Raw genomic sequence first — 21471 nt, 5'->3', positions numbered from 1 at the left:
AGCTGATTAACAGTTTGAGGCGATTTATTTGATTTCGTCCGCCAGGCGGGCATCCAAAAAACGGTTGTCGTCGTCGCCTTCGTTGTTGTTGTTCGCTTTAGTTTTTGTTTTCTTTTTAAATTTCTCGTTAAGTTTTATTAATTACTCCGTCGACCCGCCCGCCCGCCACACACAACAATGACGCGCTCCCGCGGCTGCGCAGAACTGCTGCAGTTCATCAATTGCCGATTAATACGCGATCATCAATTGATTAAGGATGATCTCTGGGTGAGAAATGGCAAAATCATAAATCCGGAACCCGTTTTCTTTGACGAACGCTCCAAGGCACATCGCCAAGTGGACTGCCATGGAGCCATTATAGCGCCTGGCTATATTGACCTTCAGATTAACGGTAAAACCTAACTCAAAACACAAACCCTGATCCCATTTTCATACATGAAGGAGAGACGCCTCCCAAGGTTCCGTCCAAAAAGGGGGGTCAATTCACTTTTCACCCAGTTAGATTCAATTGAGAATAAAAGGGGGGACACGTAATCTGTTTGTTAATCTTATCGCTGATATATATGCATTTATATATACATATATATTTATACATACATATGTATTTATATAGCTATATAGAAATATTTTTCTCATTTACGCGCAGAGTTGTAAAAACAAAACAATTGCCAAAGCTCTGTTTAAGCGAGAGCGAGCGAAAGAGTGAGTGGTAGTGTTGGGGGGGACTGAAAACGAAAGCGAGAGTGAGCTATAAACATATGTACATATATGATGAGGGTGACTACAGTAGAAACTGGCTTGAACGAGATGATTATACATCTTCCCAGAAATGTTAAGTTGAGTTATTTCTTTGGGCAGTAAAATCTTAAAAAATATATTCTTTTGCCTTACAATTTTTGATCATTTTCAGTTCTCACAGAAAATATCAATAGAAATTTCTTTAAAACAAATAACTAATGAAAAAACAAGTATGAAGTGGGTCTGTTGTAATTCCCAACTGGTTTTAGTATAAACAATCCGCAAAAGAACAACTTTTTGATTTGCCTATTAAAACATAGAGATTTTGTGTTCAAATTTACTTTTCTGTTAAAAGAATAATAACAATACCTAAAAAAATAAAGTTACTTATTTCTAGTCTGTATCAAACTTTTAGGCGGTTTAGTTTAAAGTTTCATAAAAGAGAAGAATTTGGAAAAGGTTTAAAATCAAACTCATACAGAAGGTTTATTTGAGGATTTGATGATTTGCCTAGTTTTTTCGATCGACCTTCCAAATATATCCCTTTATATTTGTTGCCAATAACCACTGTAGACATTTATAGTCAACCAATGTTTATATCTAACTTCTAGGCGGTTATGGTGTGGATTTCTCTCATGACAAAGACACCACAGAGGAGGGTGTTCGGCTAGTGGCCACGGGTCTAGTGAAAACGGGCGTAACCTCTTTTTGTCCCACATTGGTGACATCACCGAATGCCAGTTATCATACAATACTGCCACGCATTCCAAATACCATACCAAACGGTGCTGACATTTTGGGTGTACATGTTGAGGGACCGTTTATTAATCCGCAGAAAAAGGGCGCCCACCCCGAGGACTGCATACAGACCATAGATAAGGTCGGTAAAACCCTTTTTGTTCTTCCTCGAACTCCCTCAAACTAATTGAGCTGGATATTATGCTTTTAGGGACTGGAAACACTTGTGGCTACTTATGGATCATTGGAGAGAATCAAGATAATAACATTGGCTCCCGAAAAGGTCAGCGATCCGTGTGTTATCGCTGAACTAGTCAAGCGTGGCATAACAGTATCGCTGGGCCATTCGATGGCTTCGCTTAGCGATGGCGAACGCGCTGTCCAACAGGGTGCCACTTTGATAACACATCTCTTCAATGCCATGCTGCCGTTTCATCATCGTGATCCTGGGCTGGTGGGCCTGTTGGCCTCTGATGCCATACCCAAGGGTCAGACAGTCTATTTTGGCATCATAGCCGATGGGGTGCACACTCATCCGGCTGCCCTGAGGATTGCCTATCGCACTCATCCGCAAGGCTTGTGTCTGGTAACTGATGCCATTTCGGCCTTGGGTCTGGAAGATGGTCTGCATCATATTGGCCAATTGCCCATGGAAGTGAGGCAAGGCAAAGCCTTTATTGCCGGCACGGAAACCCTTTGCGGTAGTATTGCGCCCATGGATGAGTGTGTGCGCATTTTCCGCAATGCTACCAGTAAGAGCATCAATATTTGTCTCAGTCTAGAAAAACTTAAACTCTCTCTCTCTCCTCTCTTGTTGGCGTTTTTTTACAGATTGCTCCACTGTCTATGCCATTGAAGCGGCCACTTTGCATCCGGCCAAAAGTCTTAGAATGGAGCAACAAAAGGGCACATTGAATTTTGGTTCAGATGCCGATTTTATAGTCCTAGACGATGATTTGCATGTACTTTCCACTTGGATAGCAGGAGAATGTGTGCATCGACAGGATGCACAATAGAGAGTCACAAACTAATACAGGGAGCTTACGTATTAATCATTGTCTTTGTGTTTTTATCTTTTTTACTCTGAAACAAAAATGTCTATATATAAATGTGTAAACATTGACACAAATGTATATGAACCTAGTGATTTTCATTGTTATTTCTCGATTGTTGATAAGAAATACATTTCTATTTGAATGTATCCAAAAGTAATAAGAATTATACATATTTAATATTCGGATAAATTGTTCTTTAATATTTCGTTTAATCATTAAATCATTTGGTGTGGACAACTACGCTAAATCCATATACAAGTTACAAATAATAATAAGGTATTTATTTTTAGTTTAATCGGAAAGATGCGAAATAAGTAAAAGTACGGGGGAAAAAAATAGTAATTAATAATCAAAGGCGGCAAAACGTTTTGCATCATACATATAATAAAAGAATACACATCCATTTATGATCAGATCGAAGAAACACAATCATGATTATCATTTTTTTTTCTCTTGTTTTTTTTTTTTTTTTTTTGGTGGGGGAAGGATACATGTATGTAGGTAGATCAATAGATAGGTAGAGAGCCAAATAGAAGTTCTCTTTATGAAAATTTGTTATGAATGGGGCGAGGGGGCGGGGTGGTTGGGTAAAACAAAACAATATACATACATATACATAAGTATCTCTATATATATCAGTGTTTCTTATTTCTTTTTCATTCTTTCTGAGTAGAGAGTTAAACATTGTTTTCTTTCATTTTCCTTAAATCTTACAACAAAAACAAACAAATAGCCAGAGCAAGCCAAGTATGTATATATGTAATGTATATATATACATATATACCTATGAATATTTATATAGATACTATTTCTAAAGGTTTTTGCAAAACAAAAGGCCGAAAAAAATCAAATTAATATTAACAAAACAAAAACACGCTGTTGATGTCTCGAGAACTCTTTTTTTTCTTGTTTCTTTGTACCCAGACGAGGAAAGGAGAAGGAAAAGTGAGGAACACGTCGAATGAATGACTTTTCATTCACATAGAAAGCATAGGACACAAATACATACACACATGCGCGCAGACACACACACAGACATACACATCTATACATACATATATCTATATTACTATATATGTGTAGGTATAGTATATGTATAGGATATATGATGAATTGCTTTCATTTTTGTTTACTGTTTTCTATTTAATAATATTTTTCATGAGGGGATTCAATTGTCAATTTAGCTTTATACATACATACACATATATATATATATATATATATCCATTGAATGATTAGAGAAAGTCATATCTTGGATGAAACGGAAATAAGAACGGTAATCCGATAAGTACATATTAATATTTGGAACGAATTACAACTTGAGGGGGTGTAAGTAACCCATTTATATATATGTATATATATAGTTATCTATAGATCATATCAAAAAACTTTGCATTACAAAAATGTTTCTTTTGCTCTTGTATCAAGCATTCGCTATACGCAATTGGCTAATCTATGGAATTGATCAATGTTGAGTGAATTTTTACATACAATATATGTATATATATATATGTATATCATATATCGTTGGCTAATTGGACAGAAAAAAAATGCAAAATGGTTACTTTGTTTTCTGTCTACCTTTCCCTTTTTGTTTTCTCTCATCATCATCATCTTATCATCATCCATCTATTATTATTTTGTTCTCTTTCGAAAATTTTGTGCTTTAACTAACATTAATTGTTTCTTTTTGTCTTTGTCTTTTTTAGTTGTGTTTTTTTGTTTTGTTTATGGTTTTTGTAAAGTTTCTTCCAAATATTTGTTTAAACTTTAGGTAGGTTGTTTCTGTTTCTGTTTCCGTTTCTGTTGCTATTGTTCCTCTATCTCTTGTGATCCTTCATTTAGTGTGTGTTTTTTGTGTGTGTGGTTGGGTGGGTTGGTGGGTGGTGGTTGCCGTTGAAGGCAGTTTCTAAAACTGCATTTATCCTAACCACTCTGAACAAATCCCACTGGACACACCAACTGCTGCTGCTGTTGCTGCTTCTGTTTATTCGTCTATCTTCCGTCTTCCTCCTGCCCGCCGCTTAGTTTAGTTTACGCACAACATTTATTATAGCCCGGCGCCTTGTCATTATTCCGACGATCAATAACCACACGCTCAGGATTCTCGGCTGATTCACGTCCAGATGTTTTATCTAATATGGCCTCGGCAAGTTCACAAAAGGCACGTTCAATGTTTATATTTGATTTGGCGGATGTTTCCATAAATCGTATTCCATGCTCTCGAGCAATCTATAAACGGGAAAAAAGAGAGATAGGAAGATCAGTTGGAGAGAGTGAGAAAGGATCTTCAGTCATACGATGATTGCGCGTGTGTTTATGAATTGTAGAAAGAGCGCTTCACAAATTGTTTTACAATCTATTTATTTATTATACAGTGAAGCCTTCTTTTGATTGATTTTCAGGCATAAATGGTCTTTTCTCTTTCTAATTTCGTCTTCAAATCGATTGCTCGTCTAAGCAAACTGGTCAATACTTCTTCATCTGAATCTTCACTGTACTCACTGAGTGTTTGTGTGTGTGTGTTTGATAGATTTGTGGAGAGGGAAAACTTACCGCCTCACCGCGTTCTTTGCTGACCACTCGCTTGTCGGTCATATCGCATTTGTTTCCCAATATCATCTTCTCGACATCCTCGTTGGCATGCTAAATGAATGGAATGGAAACGAATTTTAAAGATCATTATCAATTGGCGAAAGAGATCGAATTAGATCATAAATATATACATATATGTACATACATATATCTATCAATCGATCATATGTACATATATGTACATAATATATACATACATGTATGTATGTCTGTATATATGAACTTACCTCATCAATGTTCCTTAGCCATTTGACTATATTCTCGAAACTTTTCTCATTTGTTATGTCATAGACAAGCATTATGCCCATGGCACCTCGATAATATGACGTAGTTATTGTGTGAAATCTCTCCTGGCCGGCAGTGTCCCATATTTGTAGTTTGATCTTTTTGCCCCTGAGTTCGACTGTTTTGATTTTGAAATCAATTCCTGGAAATGACGTCACATTTAATAGTAATAATAATAATAATAATAATAGTAATATGAATCATTTGTCTCACTCATCATGCTCGATTAAAACAAAAACAAACCGCAACAAAATATGATAAAAACAACCACAACAACAAAATACATACATACATACGATATCTATGTAAGTAACGCACATATCAATTACGTGTATTAATCTAGTTTTTGGTTCAATTATTAGTTCAAAGACTAAGTTGAAAATGATCAACACAATGAGAGCGGTAGAGATAGAGCGAGTGTGTGAGTGAGAGAGTGGCATTTGATGATCTACTAAAGGGCCTAGAAACCACGCCCTTAACTATAGCACCCAAAAGGCACCTAAAAAAAAATTATCCCCCCTTCTCCACCGCTGCCGACACCACCTTATATCCTTTGCAGCTGACACAAAATGCCCTCACCCACTCACACCAACTGTCACACGCCATCACGCTGTCTCTTTCTTTATATATGTAAGTCTCCTCCACCGAGGCACACTCACTCACTTACCTATAGTTGATATAAATGTGGAGGTAAATGCATCATCCGAGAATCGAAATAATATGCATGTTTTGCCAACACCCGAATCGCCAATTAGCAACAGTTTGAAAAGTAAATCATAAGTTTTCTTTGCCATTTTTTTTTTTTTTTTTTATATTATTTCCCCTTACTCAAAAGGCGAAGGCGGCCTATGACAAGAACAAAGCACACACACGCACACGCACACACACACACAGAAACACAGGCACGCAGGTGATAATATATATAAGCAATTCAATAGGTTTGATTTATTTACTAAAATTGTTTATTAAACAAAATATTTAAATCGTTTTTGTAATATTTGTTTAGTTATTTGATTTGATTTCCCTTTTTTTGTGTTTTTGGTGGCTTGCAAATTGTTGCTATTTAAGTCAGTGTTGCCAGAAAATAAACTAAAAAGTCTGGCAACACTACATTTAAAATTTCTATCGGTTAAGCGACATTCCGGAGCAAAATGTATCGATTAGTCGACATTCCGGAGCAAAACCTATCGAAAATCGACATTTCGGAGCAAAACCTATCGAAAATCGAATTTGAATTTATGCACTTTTTAATTTTTTTTTTTAAATGTTTTTTTTTTCTATTTGTGTGGCTCAAAAAGAATTTGGTCTACTCGTTAAATATAGACGAAGTTCATAATCACCACCTGCCGTATGTGCATAAGGTGCATATTTACAATATATCAACCATATTCACAGGTAATAAACAGTTTTCAATTTCAGTTCTTTGTCATATTCCTGACCTGCCTCCAAGACGGGACTCAGACGCTGGTATTTGCCGAGAGTTACTGCCAGATCAACAGCAAGCAGCAGCTCTCAAATTCAGAATCTATGGCCACTGGTATTGGCAGAGTGCTCCGAGCTGTCACATTGGATACAAGATCTAATTTGGTCGCAATTGTTAGTGATCGTGCTCGTCTAAATTTAAAGTCCTTGGATGATCTGTCGTACACACTTAACTTTCCCATGCCTCCAGTAGTTTTTGATCCAACCAATTAATGACCACAAATTTCATGAAAGAGACGTTCTCGGAGCAGGTATCTATGATCATCGGCCAGTGTCATTCCAAAGATATAGAGAATCTTTGCATCTTTTGGGAATTCTGCGATGCGGCCCTGTGTTTACCGTATGGGGCGAGAAGGCCCATCATTCTCACGCATAGGCACCCACTGACGGATTTGATCGTTCGTCACTACCATGTAAGGATGAAACATCAGAATGTAAACGCAACTATCACCGAGATCCGCATGAAGTTCTGGATGACGAAAGTACGCCGGGTACTGCAGCGGGTTATCCGGAACTGTGGTGTGTGCAAACTCCAGCGTGCAACCCCAACCCCACCTTTAATGGGTCCGTTGCCTTAAGATCGCCTAAAACCGGGTGGATGGCCATTTGAGTACACTGGTTTAGACTATTTCGGACCACTACTTGTGACGGTGGGTCGACGCCAAGAGAAGAGGTTGGTGGCTCTATTCACCTGTTTAAGAACTAGAGCAATTCACCTGGAGCTAGCCCATGATTTGTCAACAGACTCCTGCATACTTGCGATGAGGAATTTTATGTGCGACAGGGAATTTAAAACTTTTACGGTGTCTCTTGTAAATTAGTATAAATTGTATACATACATATCTTTTCAGATCCAGCCAACTGATGTCATCATCATACGGGGGTAAAAAGATTCGTATTGTTTGTATGTAAGTCGCCACTATTTTTAACTCAGAAAAGATTATTTCTATGTTCAATTCAAAAAAAAAATTTACCATTGCTTTTCACGTCAGTGTAAATTGGCACTTCAAATTCAAACTAAAAACTGAAAATTTCTTTTAAGGAGTGCATAGATTTTTAAGATTTTGCTGCAATGGGTGCTAGCAACAGCAAGCCGCATACTGTGGAAATGGAGAATACAATGCCATTTCAAATTAGTCAAGATGTTGCTGCCCGCATTAATAAAGCAACCAAAATGAATGAAGCAGAGAACTCGGCAACAACTGCAGCACCCATCAAATCAACGGTAAATCATAGCCTGGGATCTGGTCAACATTACTGTGAGAATTGAAGCCGCACTACCACTACGACAATGAATCCAAATCCAAATATTTCGGCATCCATGGGAACTGGAATAGAGGCATGCGTTGCCGGCACTTATTCTAGGTCTAGTGCAGATGCAACTGTAGATCCTTCTGCATGTGCATCGAAACCCAGTCAGTTGCTCCAGTCGCTCTGGTTGCCTGGCAGAAGCAATCAATTGAAATCGAAGAATCACAATTTGACCAGACTCTTGATCGTATTAACAAGCTCTTCGGGGAGCCAGTCAAGAGCCACTCCAATGTGCGAAATTGTCCGAACAATATCATAGCTTCGTTTTGAACAAGCAACTTGACGTAATGACCAAATCTGGAACTGTAGACAAAGATGCCAAGTCCAAGGAATCAACTTCGGCAGGTGAACCTGGACCTAGAGGACAAAAATAATAAATAAATTACCCTATTGCCCCATATATTTATTTTTTTATAAATATAACTACCCAACGAAAGCATCGAGAAACCGTTAAATTAAAATTCACTCTGCTGTTTTCAATTTAAATAATTACGCCGATTGATTAAATATCGATAACAGTTATCATGATTTCCGCATTTTCGTGAAAATTATCGATTACTTATCGATTAAATGGAATTATCCGCAGTGTGCCCATGTTTGGCCATCCATTGATGCGATTTCGAACACTAATATTAAGTATTAGCAAAACGCCGAATCGAATTTTTTTTTGTTATTTTTATATTTGCGAATAATATTAACTAAATGTTATATTAAAACCAGGACCAAGTGATTTGAAACGAAAAACCCAAACGATTTGACAAAATTTGAAGGGCTGCGACAAGTGGAAGCGGTAAGTGTACACACAGTTTTCCACCCACGAAATATTTTGCTAATCGTCTTTGATTCAGTTGGTGAGTTGCTTGCGAAAAAGTAGGAAAAAGAGACGGGGAGGAGTATTGGAGAAATAGTCATCATCAATCAGTATGAAGAATGTTTTAATGGTAGCGGAAAAGCCTTCTTTGGCAGCCTCACTGGCCAACATACTCTCCAATGGACGGTGTACAGCCAAGAGGGGTAAGTTTGGACGAGGAAGTGCATCATTATAATAAATTGATGATGTTTATTTTCTAGGAACTAACAATGGTTGCTCCACCCATGAATGGACCGGTAATTTCCGTAACGAGGGATCTGTACACTTTCGCATGACCTCCGTTTGTGGTCATGTGATGTCTTTGGATTTCATAAGCAAATATAATTCCTGGGACAAGGTAGATCCGGTTGAATTGTTTAGTTGTCCCACCGAAAAGAAAGAGACAAATCCCAAGCAGCATATGCGTACATTTCTATCCCATGAGGCACGTGGTTGTGATTATTTGGTCCTTTGGCTCGACTGCGATAAAGAGGGCGAAAATATTTGCTTCGAGGTCATGGATGCAGTGCAGCATGTCATACGGAATGTGTATACACCCCAGGTTACATATCGTGCCCATTTCTCGGCCATTACCGAAAAAGATATTAAAGGAGCTATGGAAAAACTCGGATTCCCCAATGAGAATGAAGCAAAATCTGTGGATGCTCGTCAGGAATTGGATTTGCGCATTGGCTGTGCCTTTACGCGATTCCAAACGAAATTCTTCCAGGATCGTTACGGTGATTTGGATTCATCGCTCATTTCGTATGGTCCGTGTCAAACGCCCACGTTGGGTTTCTGTGTCAAACGACACGATGATATACAGACTTTTAAGCCCGAAAGTTTTTGGTATCTACAATTGTTGGCCGGTCAGCCGGAATTTACACTAGAATGGGCCAGAGGGCGTGTCTTTAAGAAGGATATAGCCATAATGCTGATGCAGAAAGTTAAAGAGCACAAAGAGGCCATGTAAGTATGAATTAAGAACAAAATGAAGATCCATCTCTCATCTTTTAAACACCTCCTGTAGGGTGGAAAGTGTTACCAGCAAAGAGACATTCAAGAGCAAGCCGCAGGCCTTAAATACCGTGGAGCTTATGAGAATCTGCAGTTCCGGCCTGGGAATTGGACCTTTTCAAGCTATGCAAATAGCCGAACGTCTGTATACGCAGGGCTATATCAGTTATCCACGTACCGAGACTAATCAGTATCCAGCGAATTTCGATTTGCCCGCTGTCGTTCGTGTGCTGCAGCCGTCAAATGAATTTGGTGAAGATGCCCGTCAAATTGCCACCGATATGCAAACTCCACGTAAGGGTAAAGATGCTGGCGATCATCCACCGATTACACCTATGAAATTAGCTCAACGCGGTGAATTCGATCGAGACACCTGGCGTGTCTATGAGTTCATTTGTCGACATTTTCTGGGCACTGTCTCGAGGGATTTAAAATATCGTGTTACGACAGCCAAACTGAAAGTAGGACTGGAATGTTTTACATGTTCTGCCAATGTCTTAATGGATGCCGGCTTTACCAAGGTAATGACCTGGCAGGCCTTTGGTCGTGACGAGGCCATTCCACCATTTGTCCAGGGCACCAAAGTGGCCATCAACGATGTTCGTTTAGCTGAGAGTCAAACTGGTCCACCGGATTATCTAACAGAAGCGGAATTGATAACCCTAATGGAACAGCATGGCATTGGCACAGATGCCTCAATCCCGGTGCACATTAATAACATTTGTCAGCGTAATTATGTACGTATAGAGAATGGTAGAAAACTGATACCCACCACATTGGGTATTGTTCTGGTGCATGGCTATCAGAAAATAGATCCGGAACTAGTTTTGCCCACCATGAGATCGGAAGTTGAACGCATGTTAACACTTATTGCCAAAGGATCGGCCAATTTCAATGATGTTTTGCGTCATGCCATTCAAATATTTAAATTGAAATTCATGTATTTCGTTAAGAACATTGCGAATATGGATGCTCTATTTGAAGTCTCATTTTCGCCACTTGCCGAATCCGGCAAGGCGCATTCTCGATGTGGCAAATGTAGGCGATATATGAAATATATTCAGGTATGATATCACCTCTAATCCATAATAATACAAAAAAAAACAAAAGGAAATATATCTATCTCTCGCTCTCTCTCTTTCTCTTTCGTATAGACAAAACCGGCTCGTCTTCATTGTTCGCACTGCGACGAAACCTATGCCCTACCCAATGGCAATGTAAAGGTTTATCGTGAATTCAAATGCCCATTAGATGATTTTGATCTTTTAGCCTTCTCCACAGGCGTTAAGGGGCGCTCGTATCCGTTTTGCCCATATTGCTACAATCATCCGCCATTTAGTGATATGCCCTATTTGGGTGGCTGTAATACATGCACTCATGCCACCTGTCCCCACTCTCTCAATAGCCTGGGCATATCCGGTTGTGTAGAGTGTCCCACGGGTGTTTTGGTTCTCGATAGTACATTGGCCCCAACCTGGAAATTAGGTTGCAATCGTTGCGATGTCATAATTAATTGTTTTAAGGGAGCTACAAAAATTAGTGTGGATGGTGAGTAGACATTTACCTTCTATCTCTCACTCTCTCTGTCCGATATTTCCTTATAATGACATACAATTTGACTCCATTTAGAAACCAAATGCACGGACTGTGGTGCTCAATTGGTTAGTGTTGTCTACAAATCAGATAAATCGAAATTCAAAGATGGCAGCGAAGAGAAAACTGGCTGCATTTTCTGCTCTACGGACTTTATGCATCTAGTGGAAAAGCATCGAGCTGTTGCCTCCCGACCAGTACGCAGTGGCGGTGGTTCACGTGGCGGCAAGGCTGGACGCGGTGGTGGCCCCGGTGGTGCCGCAGCAGCTGGTCCGAATGCCACTAATGCATCGGGTGGAGGTGGTGGTGGCGGCGGTGGTGGTGGAGGTGGTGGCGGTGGCAATTCTAGGGGAGGACGCGGTGGCAGACAGCCCAAGGACAAAATGGCACAGTTGGCGGCGTATTTCGTTTGATTCAATGTTGTGCCAGATATTTGCATTTATATCGTCAAGACGCGAAGGGAAATCGAAATAAACAATATGAAATTCAATTTGTATAAAGAGATGATGGTTTTTCTTCTTCTTAGTTTCCGGATACAGTGTCTCTCAACTTTTGACATGTTATTTCCAGAAGATACATTCCCATGGAATAAATGCAGTTTTCATTGAATGAAATAAGCTAAAGGAATTATTACATTACATCAGCTAGCAATGATTATTCCTGTACATTCCAGAATATAAAAAATATTAGTCATTGTCTAATACATGGATGTGGAAGGGGGATTATCCACTTTTAAATAGGAAGCCGTAAAGGGGGTGGCGTGGGTGTGTCTTTGTTATGTACATTGCCAGGCTATTGACCAAAGCGGCGCAGACAAATCAAATAATCGTCTGGATACAAACAAAGGTCGTTTAACTCAAAATAACAAAAAGAAAATTACCCAAACAAAGAGTACAACATTTTCTAGAACAACATATGTAAATAAAAACTTTGTACAGGATGTTCTATTCGATTTCATGCTGCATTTATTAAACAATTTCAATATCTATTGTTAAATGCTTAAAGTTTTTAATTTTCTGTTTTCTCGTTAATATTGATCAACATAAAAGTTCATAAAATTAATATATTTCATTTATTCCAATTGAACAATTTTTGTGAGCACCCTGTTTGTCGTACAGCTGTTAGTGTTGGAAAAACGTACTGTTTATCGATTTGTGCAAGCGAGACAAGTGATGTATACCCCTTGGGTGAAAACAAACTACGTATTTCATTTTCAATACCTAATTTTACATATTTAAAATACGAATTCCATATGTTTTCCATTTCCTGTGACATTTCCATGTCATAAATGACAATTTCCTTGGTTTTTCTTATTTCCAATCAAGTTATCTTGCATGAGAACATGAAAAATAAAATTTGTGGTGGTAAATGTGTTAGAATGAGATAGCAGGCTATGAAAATATGGTTCTCAATCTGCCTATAAATACGACTGCCTAACCCGAAAACAATTCAAACGTTGTGAGAAAATAGTTGAGCGAACATCGTTGTCGTCTTTCGTCCTGCAAGTAATAAAAATAAAAAAATCAAGCTTTCGGACAAAAAAACAACAGAAAAGAATAAAAAGGAAATTGCTGAAATTAAACATACATATTTAACCGTAATTGGTTTAAATTTATAGTGTAGAAGTTTTAAAATAAGGTATGTATATGTAAATGGATGAATTTGTTTGTGCATTTGCATTCTTGGGTGTGTGTATCTTAAGCCTGCTCGTGTTTCTTCGTGTGTGTGTGTGTGTGACTGTGTAAGAAAAATGCATTGAAGTCAATTTGCTGAAAACAAAATGGCGACTAGTTGTGTAGAGCAATAGGCGGAAATAACTGTGATTAGTCATTGTAGAGGAAAAAAAGAATGATGCAAAAATTAATCCAAATTGCGAAATTAAAATTGGTTTTACCCACAAAATTTAAAATGGAGTATGCTAAAATGTTTGTGTGTGTATATAAGTATTTTCTGGGTCATTAGAAATTGGGTCAAAGTGCTGAAAAAATCTTTTTGCGCATAAGCCAAAAATTTTAAAAAATTTTATCATTTTTCTTTTAGCCAAGATGCAAATCTTTGTCAAAACTTTGACTGGCAAGACCATCACCTTGGAGGTGGAGCCCTCTGATACCATTGAGAACGTGAAGGCTAAGATACAGGACAAGGAGGGTATCCCCCCAGATCAGCAGCGTTTGATCTTTGCCGGCAAGCAGCTTGAGGATGGACGCACTTTGTCCGACTACAACATCCAGAAGGAGTCGACACTCCACTTGGTTCTCCGTCTGCGTGGTGGTATGCAGATCTTTGTCAAGACTCTAACTGGCAAGACCATCACCTTGGAGGTGGAGCCCTCTGATACCATCGAGAACGTTAAGGCTAAGATCCAGGACAAAGAGGGTATTCCCCCAGATCAGCAGCGTTTGATCTTTGCCGGCAAGCAGCTTGAGGACGGGCGCACTTTGTCCGATTACAACATCCAGAAGGAGTCGACACTCCACTTGGTTCTCCGTCTGCGTGGTGGTATGCAGATATTTGTCAAGACTTTGACTGGCAAGACCATCACATTGGAGGTGGAGCCCTCTGATACCATCGAGAACGTTAAGGCTAAGATCCAGGACAAAGAGGGTATTCCCCCCAGATCAGCAGCGTTTGATTTTTGCCGGCAAGCAGCTTGAGGATGGACGCACTTTGTCCGACTACAACATCCAGAAGGAGTCGACACTCCACTTGGTTCTCCGTCTGCGTGGTGGTATGCAGATCTTTGTCAAGACTTTGACTGGCAAGACCATCACATTGGAGGTGGAGCCCTCTGACACCATCGAGAACGTAAAGGCTAAAATTCAGGACAAAGAGGGTATTCCCCCAGATCAGCAGCGTTTGATCTTTGCCGGCAAGCAGCTTGAGGATGGACGCACTTTGTCCGACTACAATATTCAGAAGGAGTCGACACTACACTTGGTTCTCCGTCTGCGTGGTGGTATGCAGATATTTGTCAAGACTTTGACTGGCAAGACCATCACATTGGAGGTGGAGCCCTCTGATACCATCGAGAACGTTAAGGCTAAGATCCAGGACAAAGAGGGTATTCCCCCAGATCAGCAGCGATTGATCTTTGCCGGCAAGCAGCTTGAGGACGGGCGCACTTTGTCCGACTACAACATCCAGAAGGAGTCGACACTCCACTTGGTTCTCCGTCTGCGTGGTGGTATGCAGATCTTTGTCAAGACTTTGACTGGCAAGACCATCACCTTGGAGGTGGAGCCCTCTGATACCATCGAGAACGTGAAGGCTAAGATCCAGGACAAGGAGGGTATCCCCCCCAGATCAGCAGCGTTTGATCTTTGCCGGCAAGCAGCTTGAGGATGGACGCACTTTGTCCGACTACAATATCCAGAAGGAGTCGACACTCCACTTGGTTCTCCGTCTGCGTGGTGGTATGCAGATATTTGTCAAGACTTTGACTGGCAAGACCATCACATTGGAGGTGGAGCCCTCTGATACCATCGAGAACGTGAAGGCTAAGATCCAGGACAAGGAGGGTATCCCCCCAGATCAGCAGCGTTTGATCTTTGCCGGCAAGCAGCTTGAGGATGGACGCACTTTGTCCGACTACAATATCCAGAAGGAGTCGACACTCCACTTGGTTCTCCGTCTGCGTGGTGGTATGCAGATATTTGTCAAGACTTTGACTGGCAAGACCATCACATTGGAGGTGGAGCCCTCTGATACCATTGAGAACGTGAAGGCTAAGATACAGGACAAGGAGGGTATCCCCCCAGATCAGCAGCGTTTGATCTTTGCCGGCAAGCAGCTTGAGGATGGACGCACTTTGTCCGACTACAATATCCAGAAGGAGTCGACACTCCACTTGGTTCTCCGTCTGCGTGGTGGTATGCAGATCTTTGTCAAGACTTTGACTGGCAAGACCATCACATTGGAAGTGGAGCCCTCTGACACCATCGAGAACGTGAAGGCTAAGATCCAGGACAAGGAGGGTATCCCCCCAGATCAGCAGCGTTTGATCTTTGCCGGCAAGCAGCTTGAGGATGGACGCACTTTGTCCGACTACAATATCCAGAAGGAGTCGACACTCCACTTGGTTCTCCGTCTGCGTGGTGGTATGCAGATATTTGTCAAGACTTTGACTGGCAAGACCATCACATTGGAGGTGGAGCCCTCTGATACCATTGAGAACGTGAAGGCTAAGATACAGGACAAGGAGGGTATCCCCCCCAGATCAGCAGCGTTTGATCTTTGCCGGCAAGCAGCTTGAGGACGGACGCACTTTGTCAGATTATAACATTCAAAAGGAGTCTACCTTGCATTTGGTTTTGCGTCTTCGCGGTGGCGCTTTCTAGATTTTCTCACAAATAAACATGAATCGAACCATTAATCTCCAAAACCTTTTAAAAACCCTTAAAACATAACGAAAGAAGTATTTCTTTATGTAATATCTGCGTTAAATTGGCATATGTATTAATATTCAATAAAAACTTCAATTGGTGTGTTCAGAAAACATGAATAGGTTTCAGCTTTCATTAAAATATTTGAAGAGATAAGTACTATTGTGAAAAAAAATATCGTGAAGATATTTTGTACGCATTTTAAAACCGTTAAAGTTCGTAATGTGTAGATTCAAACATGTTTTAGTGCTCCGTAGAGCGGAGTAAATATCGACTATGGCACATTTTTCTGTCATCTCTAACAAAAAATGGTGAATGGACTCCAGTTTGAATTGGGTATTAAACATAAAAATTTAAAACCTAAAATATTATTTTACTTAGAAATGTTCAAATTGTTGAAACGCAAGCGCGTAGAATAAGAATCAGTTATTCTGCCACCACAAGTGCATTAGTGTTAGCTATCGTCTTGGTGCTTCAGCTGAGCCGATAAGTGTTGCAAAATTCCCTGCGCAAGGCTTGACTATCGCGTGCCGAATTCGCATTATCGTTTAACCAGAAGATAACCGCATTTAGTTTACTGCTAAAAAAAAACCTCATATAGAAAATATATTTAAGAAAATTCGAATATATTGATACTACTTACATAAATACTGCATTTGCTTTTGGCCTGATTAAAAAGGCAATAGGGGCCAAATAATTCACAGTAGTCCTTCCCACTCCGTTGCTTAAAAGACCACAACAAACGAAAAAAAAAAACTTTTTAAATAAGTAAAATAAGTGATACAACATCAGCTAAGATGCCCGATACAGAGCAATTACCCGAAGGCTGGGAGAAGCGCACTAGCCGGTCCACTGGTAAGATTGAAAAACCGATTTCCCCCCGTTTTCGCCGGCAGTCCGCCTTTAACTTCAACATATCGCCCATCGCAGGTCTCAGTTATTACCTCAACATACATACAAAGGAATCGCAGTGGGATCAGCCCACGGAACCGGCAAAAAAAGCCGGCAGTGGTGGCGGAAACGGTTCCGGTGACGGCTTAGATGAAGTGCAATGCCTCCATTTGCTGGTTAAACACAAAGGTAGCCGTCGTCCAAGCTCATGGCGTGAAGAGAATATCACACGCACCAAGGAGGAGGCCCAGATGCTGCTCGAAGTCTATCGAAATAAAATCATCAATGAAGAAGCTACTTTCGATGAGCTGGCCCGCTCCTATTCCGATTGTAGTTCCGCCAAACGTGGTGGTGATTTGGGCAAATTTGGAAGAGGTACACCCATTATCGAATAGTACAACTATTCATTACTTATCCGCTATAATTTTTAATTTGATTTAATTTCAGGGGATATGCAAGCCGCATTCGAAAAGGCCGCCTTTGCCCTCAATGTGGGTCAAATGTCTGGAATTGTGGACACCGATTCTGGTCTGCATATTATCTTGCGCAAAGCCTAAACGCCTAGACAGCATCACAAATTTTTCACCCGATTTAAATCAAATGAGAAATACGGACTCTCCGCCTAATTATTTATTGATTTAACACATTGTAAATTTCTATTAAAGTCTTAAACTCTTTTTCCGGATATTTAATAAATTTTTTTTATAGTAAACATTTTTCTCTCTACACTCGAAGTTCTGAGCTGAAATCCGGAGAATTTCGATTTAGGAAGCTATTATACAAAAGAGAAATTTATATTTAAATCAAAGTTTATTTTTGTTAATCATCTCACTATATATATAGAACTCTAAATCAATATTTTGTTTAGTCTTTTAAACTAAACTCAATTTGCCAGCTAATAATTTGCCCCCTTGTGTTGTTTGACTCTTTAGCAATTTCAATAGCTGTGAATCGGCTTTAATAGTTTTTTGTAAGATTTCTGCATTGCTGGTATTATCCTGAACCAAATTTAATAGTATAAAGCAACCACGATTAACAGCCAGCCATTTTTGAAGCTAAAAGAAGAGATGAAAGTAAGTTAAAGTTAAAATTAATAAGGGAGGCAAGGAAACTTACCACATCGCTGGATAATTGATGGAGTAGTTCTTCTGCAAACGAAACGGATGTTTCCTGCTTATCTTTGTCGTTCTTTATAATCTTTTTAAGAACATGATGCATGCCAGCATCCTCCATGCCAGGCACAGAGGGTACACTCTCATCTTTTGTCTGCTCTGTTGCTTGTTTCGATTTCTTCTTCTTTGGTTGCCCCTCCTCAGCATCAGAATTGGAATCGGAATCATCACCGTCATCATCATCACTGCTATCGGGTTCTGTCTGTAGGAGTTTTTTGCGTTGTTTGGTTGCCTCCGCTATGATGGCCTCCACATCATTTTGTGGCTTTTTCTTTTGTTGCTTTTTATTCTCTAAATCTTCAGCCTGAGCGACAACCCAATTCGGTTGGGCCACCACCTGAACCAAAACCTGAACAGCCTTCTTATAACTTTCTCCTTTAACTGTGAATGTTGATGATAATTAATCAATTTACCGATGTAAATAAGATTTCTATAACTTACTGTGATTCAGTATATCAGCTGTAGCCAAACCAATGGGCCTGTTGGATAACCAGAATGATGGATCCGCTACTATGGCTTCTGCAATGGGGTCTTCAATTTGCTCAAAGATTTCCTTGCGACGAGCGTCTTTCTCCTTTTTGCCGAAGGCCAGACCCTCTTCAATGGTTTTAATGAAACCGGGATGGAAACAGGAAGTATCACCGGGAGCTACTAACCATTGGATGACACGACGACCATATTGATTGGCCACCAGGCTCTTCAGATCGTTATGCAAATTATCATAAATGGCTTTCTTAGTGGCCTTTGTGTCGTCCAGGGAATTCAGCAGGGAAATGAGAAAGACATGACCATGCTCATGAGTTGCTATCTTCAACAGATGCTCCTTAATGTTTTTAATAATGGCCTACAAGAAAATTAATTGCTTCTTAGTTATTTTTCTTTTTGGAATATCAATTTCAGTTGAACTTACTCTGCGATTTTTCGGTGTTGATTTGTAAAAACAGATCACAGCCGCCTCGCTGCCCTCTTTGGTGGACAACATGTGGGGCACCAGGGCTGCAAAAGCCGTCACAGTTTCCTCCAATATTTCGTCATTGTCCTCAGAGGCTCGCAGATATTCCAACATGACAGCATGGACCAGAGAGCTATCGACCAGTTGTTTATTAGCCACATGATCTAAATTGGCTTTGACAGAGCCCAAAATTGATGCTTTCATATTGGCGGCATCCTTATAAGTATCCTCGAGGCACTTGACTTTGCCATCCTTTGCCTTTCTATATAGATCGCCATAGAACTCCTGTCGCATATAAGCCTTTTGAAGCGGACTACCACCCAAATAGAGACTATCCAGCAAACCACTGGCTATATTGTGTCCAGCTAAACGAACTATGTGACCCATTAGACTATCTGCTAGCTTGGATTTGGTTGCTGGTGAACCATATTTCAGCATGCGTTTTACACAGAATTGGGCATACTTTGATTGACACATTTCAACGGTATGGGGTAGCAGTTTTTCAGATATCTGGCTACGCAGCGATGGCGATGCATACTTCAACATGCACTGCAGCACACGGGCAGTGTCATGGGCTTTGACTACTTTGGAAATTGTATCGCCCACATCTAGAATTTTGTAAATTTCTTCAACCAATTTATCCTTGTTCACCGTGCGTCGGCTTAAAAAGAAGATAAGATATGGAAGGCGTTCATATAGGGTTATTCATAGGCGTTGCTTACCATCTGAGTTTCTCATATATTTGCATAATCTGCTTGCTAACTTCGTAGGTGTCACGGGAACTCTTGCGCTTCAGTTTAAGATCTTTTTTCTCCTGCTTGAATTTTGCCCAATCTTGCTTTTCACCAGGCTGTGGTGTTGGAGGTCCAGCCTGGCCTGGTTTTCCCTTGAACTTGTTGGCGGGCCGAAATCCAGGATTCAGTGATCCTCCTTGGCGGCCTCCGGCTGTTCCACCCGGGCGACCACCAGCTCCTCCTGGATGTTTTCCGAATGATTTGGCTATCGGTTTCTTAGATTTGGCTAGCGGTTTGCCATCCTTTTTACCGGCTACATTATTGGCAGATCGTTTCGGATCTGAGCTAACCATGATTGAAAATTATAGTCAATAAAAAAAAATAAACTACAATTCAAACAATATTTCTTCAAGTTTCCTACACGTGCTGTACGAGTATCGATAGTTCGCAAACTTATCGATTTCTTTTCAATGGCAGAGCCACAGCTCTTTTTCAAAAGATCCGGTAACACTGCCTCAGCCTTTTTAAGGGTAAATATTTACTTGAGCTACTCGGGACCAAAGCGGGTTTAAACTACACAAATTTTAGTATCAAACGAAAGAGAAAAATTCTACGAGTATGACTTCAGGAGCGCCTTGGCGATTTATTTCGCAGTTTTCGTGTAATTAAGAAAATTCAGAGTAAAATATTTGTCTGCCATAGCAGTCAAACAACGCGCCATATAAAACAACAGACTGGCAACACCATAATCCATAGCCTTACCGAAATCTCGAGTAGCTTAAGTACATATTTACCAAAACTAATGTTTTAAATTCTAGATCCAGATTGCGCTGACACAACAAATGTTGCTTTTATTACAAAATATTCTCCAAACTGCCTTAAATTTATAGAAACTGAGAAACATTGAGATAATGAGCCCAAAGGGTCTGTCGACAATCTAATAGCAGATTTAATATCGTTGAAATGAATGTATAAAGGTTAAATTTTTCTTGGTTTCGTTTTATTTTTCATATATATGAAATTTTATTGAAAATATATGTTTTTTATGAAATAAAAACACGTTTAAAAATCAGCTGACTTTTCAGCTGTTTTTCTAGGATTTAGCTTATTTTGGCTTGTTAATTCAGCAGCTTTCAGTTGCAAAAAAAGTCCCGTTCGATGTTCGATGTCGCATGTCGGACTCCTTTGTCGGGTTGTTTGGGCCCAAAACGCGCTTAAACTACATAATTTTGGTATCAAACGAAAGAGAAAAATTCCACGAGCACGACCTCGCCGGTCCCTTGAGCGTCGTTATAACCGGATTTTACTGTATATAGATATCGAAACAGAAATATCGAATATAAAATATCGGTTTCATAATCGATACTTTTTCCGTGTCCCTATCAACAGTGTTGCCAGATTTTAAGGGTCCAAATAAGCTATATTTACAAAAAAAAAACAGAATAAGCTAAAAAAAATTTAAAATCGGTTAAAAAATAAGCTAACCAAAAAAACACCAGATAAATTAGAATTTTTGTTAAATAAATGGAATTATTTCATCCACTTCTTCATCTTTATTAGAGTCCGAATATTTTTCGGCTGTACGGATTAAATTTAAATAATATTTGGGCAGCTGGTAGTTATGGCAACATTTGCCATGACGACGCAATCCATATCTGCTAAAATAATTGATTAGT

General features: G+C 39.7%; 6 protein-coding genes across 6 annotated transcripts; 4 read left to right on the top strand and 2 right to left on the bottom strand.

Moving 5' to 3' along the window:
* On the top strand, positions 1–2720 carry LOC137586197 (N-acetylglucosamine-6-phosphate deacetylase). Its single transcript, XM_068302181.1, has 4 exons — positions 1–391; positions 1350–1618; positions 1688–2228; positions 2308–2720. The coding sequence occupies exons 1-4, from the start codon at positions 178–180 to the stop codon at positions 2490–2492; spliced, it is 1209 nt and encodes a 402-aa protein (XP_068158282.1). The 5' UTR covers positions 1–177; the 3' UTR covers positions 2493–2720.
* Positions 2704–6493, bottom strand: Rab10 (RAS oncogene family member Rab10). The gene is made up of 4 exons (XM_068302196.1): positions 6079–6493; positions 5354–5553; positions 5088–5177; positions 2704–4763 (listed from the first exon to the last, which is right to left on the bottom strand). The coding sequence occupies exons 1-4, from the start codon at positions 6203–6205 to the stop codon at positions 4566–4568; spliced, it is 615 nt and encodes a 204-aa protein (XP_068158297.1). The 5' UTR covers positions 6206–6493; the 3' UTR covers positions 2704–4565.
* A 2329-nt stretch (positions 6494–8822) lies between these two features.
* Top3beta (topoisomerase 3-beta) lies at positions 8823–12077 on the top strand. The gene is made up of 6 exons (XM_068299120.1): positions 8823–8994; positions 9053–9218; positions 9276–10023; positions 10085–11135; positions 11226–11619; positions 11701–12077. Exons 2-6 carry the CDS (start codon positions 9128–9130, stop codon positions 12075–12077), a joined length of 2661 nt encoding a protein of 886 aa, XP_068155221.1. The 5' UTR covers positions 8823–8994; positions 9053–9127.
* A 1034-nt stretch (positions 12078–13111) lies between these two features.
* LOC137587465 (polyubiquitin-C-like) lies at positions 13112–16159 on the top strand. Its single transcript, XM_068303892.1, is given in 5 exon segments — positions 13112–13302; positions 13705–14273; positions 14275–14952; positions 14954–15871; positions 15873–16159. Coding segments are annotated over 4 exon segments (2289 nt in total). The 5' UTR covers positions 13112–13302; positions 13705–13709; the 3' UTR covers positions 16002–16159.
* A 396-nt stretch (positions 16160–16555) lies between these two features.
* dod ((peptidyl-prolyl cis/trans isomerase) NIMA-interacting 1 dodo) lies at positions 16556–17649 on the top strand. The gene is made up of 3 exons (XM_068303895.1): positions 16556–16901; positions 16977–17312; positions 17385–17649. The coding sequence occupies exons 1-3, from the start codon at positions 16844–16846 to the stop codon at positions 17492–17494; spliced, it is 504 nt and encodes a 167-aa protein (XP_068159996.1). The 5' UTR covers positions 16556–16843; the 3' UTR covers positions 17495–17649.
* On the bottom strand, positions 17591–20242 carry peng (Pumilio and CPL domain-containing protein penguin). Its single transcript, XM_068303893.1, has 5 exons — positions 19784–20242; positions 19020–19722; positions 18551–18953; positions 18054–18490; positions 17591–17992 (listed from the first exon to the last, which is right to left on the bottom strand). The coding sequence occupies exons 1-5, from the start codon at positions 20146–20148 to the stop codon at positions 17810–17812; spliced, it is 2091 nt and encodes a 696-aa protein (XP_068159994.1). The 5' UTR covers positions 20149–20242; the 3' UTR covers positions 17591–17809.
* Between the last annotated feature and the right edge of the window lie 1229 nt (positions 20243–21471).

Source organism: Drosophila tropicalis, unplaced genomic scaffold, assembly GCF_018151085.1.
Source record: "Drosophila tropicalis isolate 14030-0801.00 unplaced genomic scaffold, ASM1815108v1 contig_158, whole genome shotgun sequence".
NCBI classification, from domain to species: domain Eukaryota; kingdom Metazoa; phylum Arthropoda; class Insecta; order Diptera; family Drosophilidae; genus Drosophila; species Drosophila tropicalis.
This window is presented reverse-complemented; position numbering and strand designations above follow the sequence as displayed.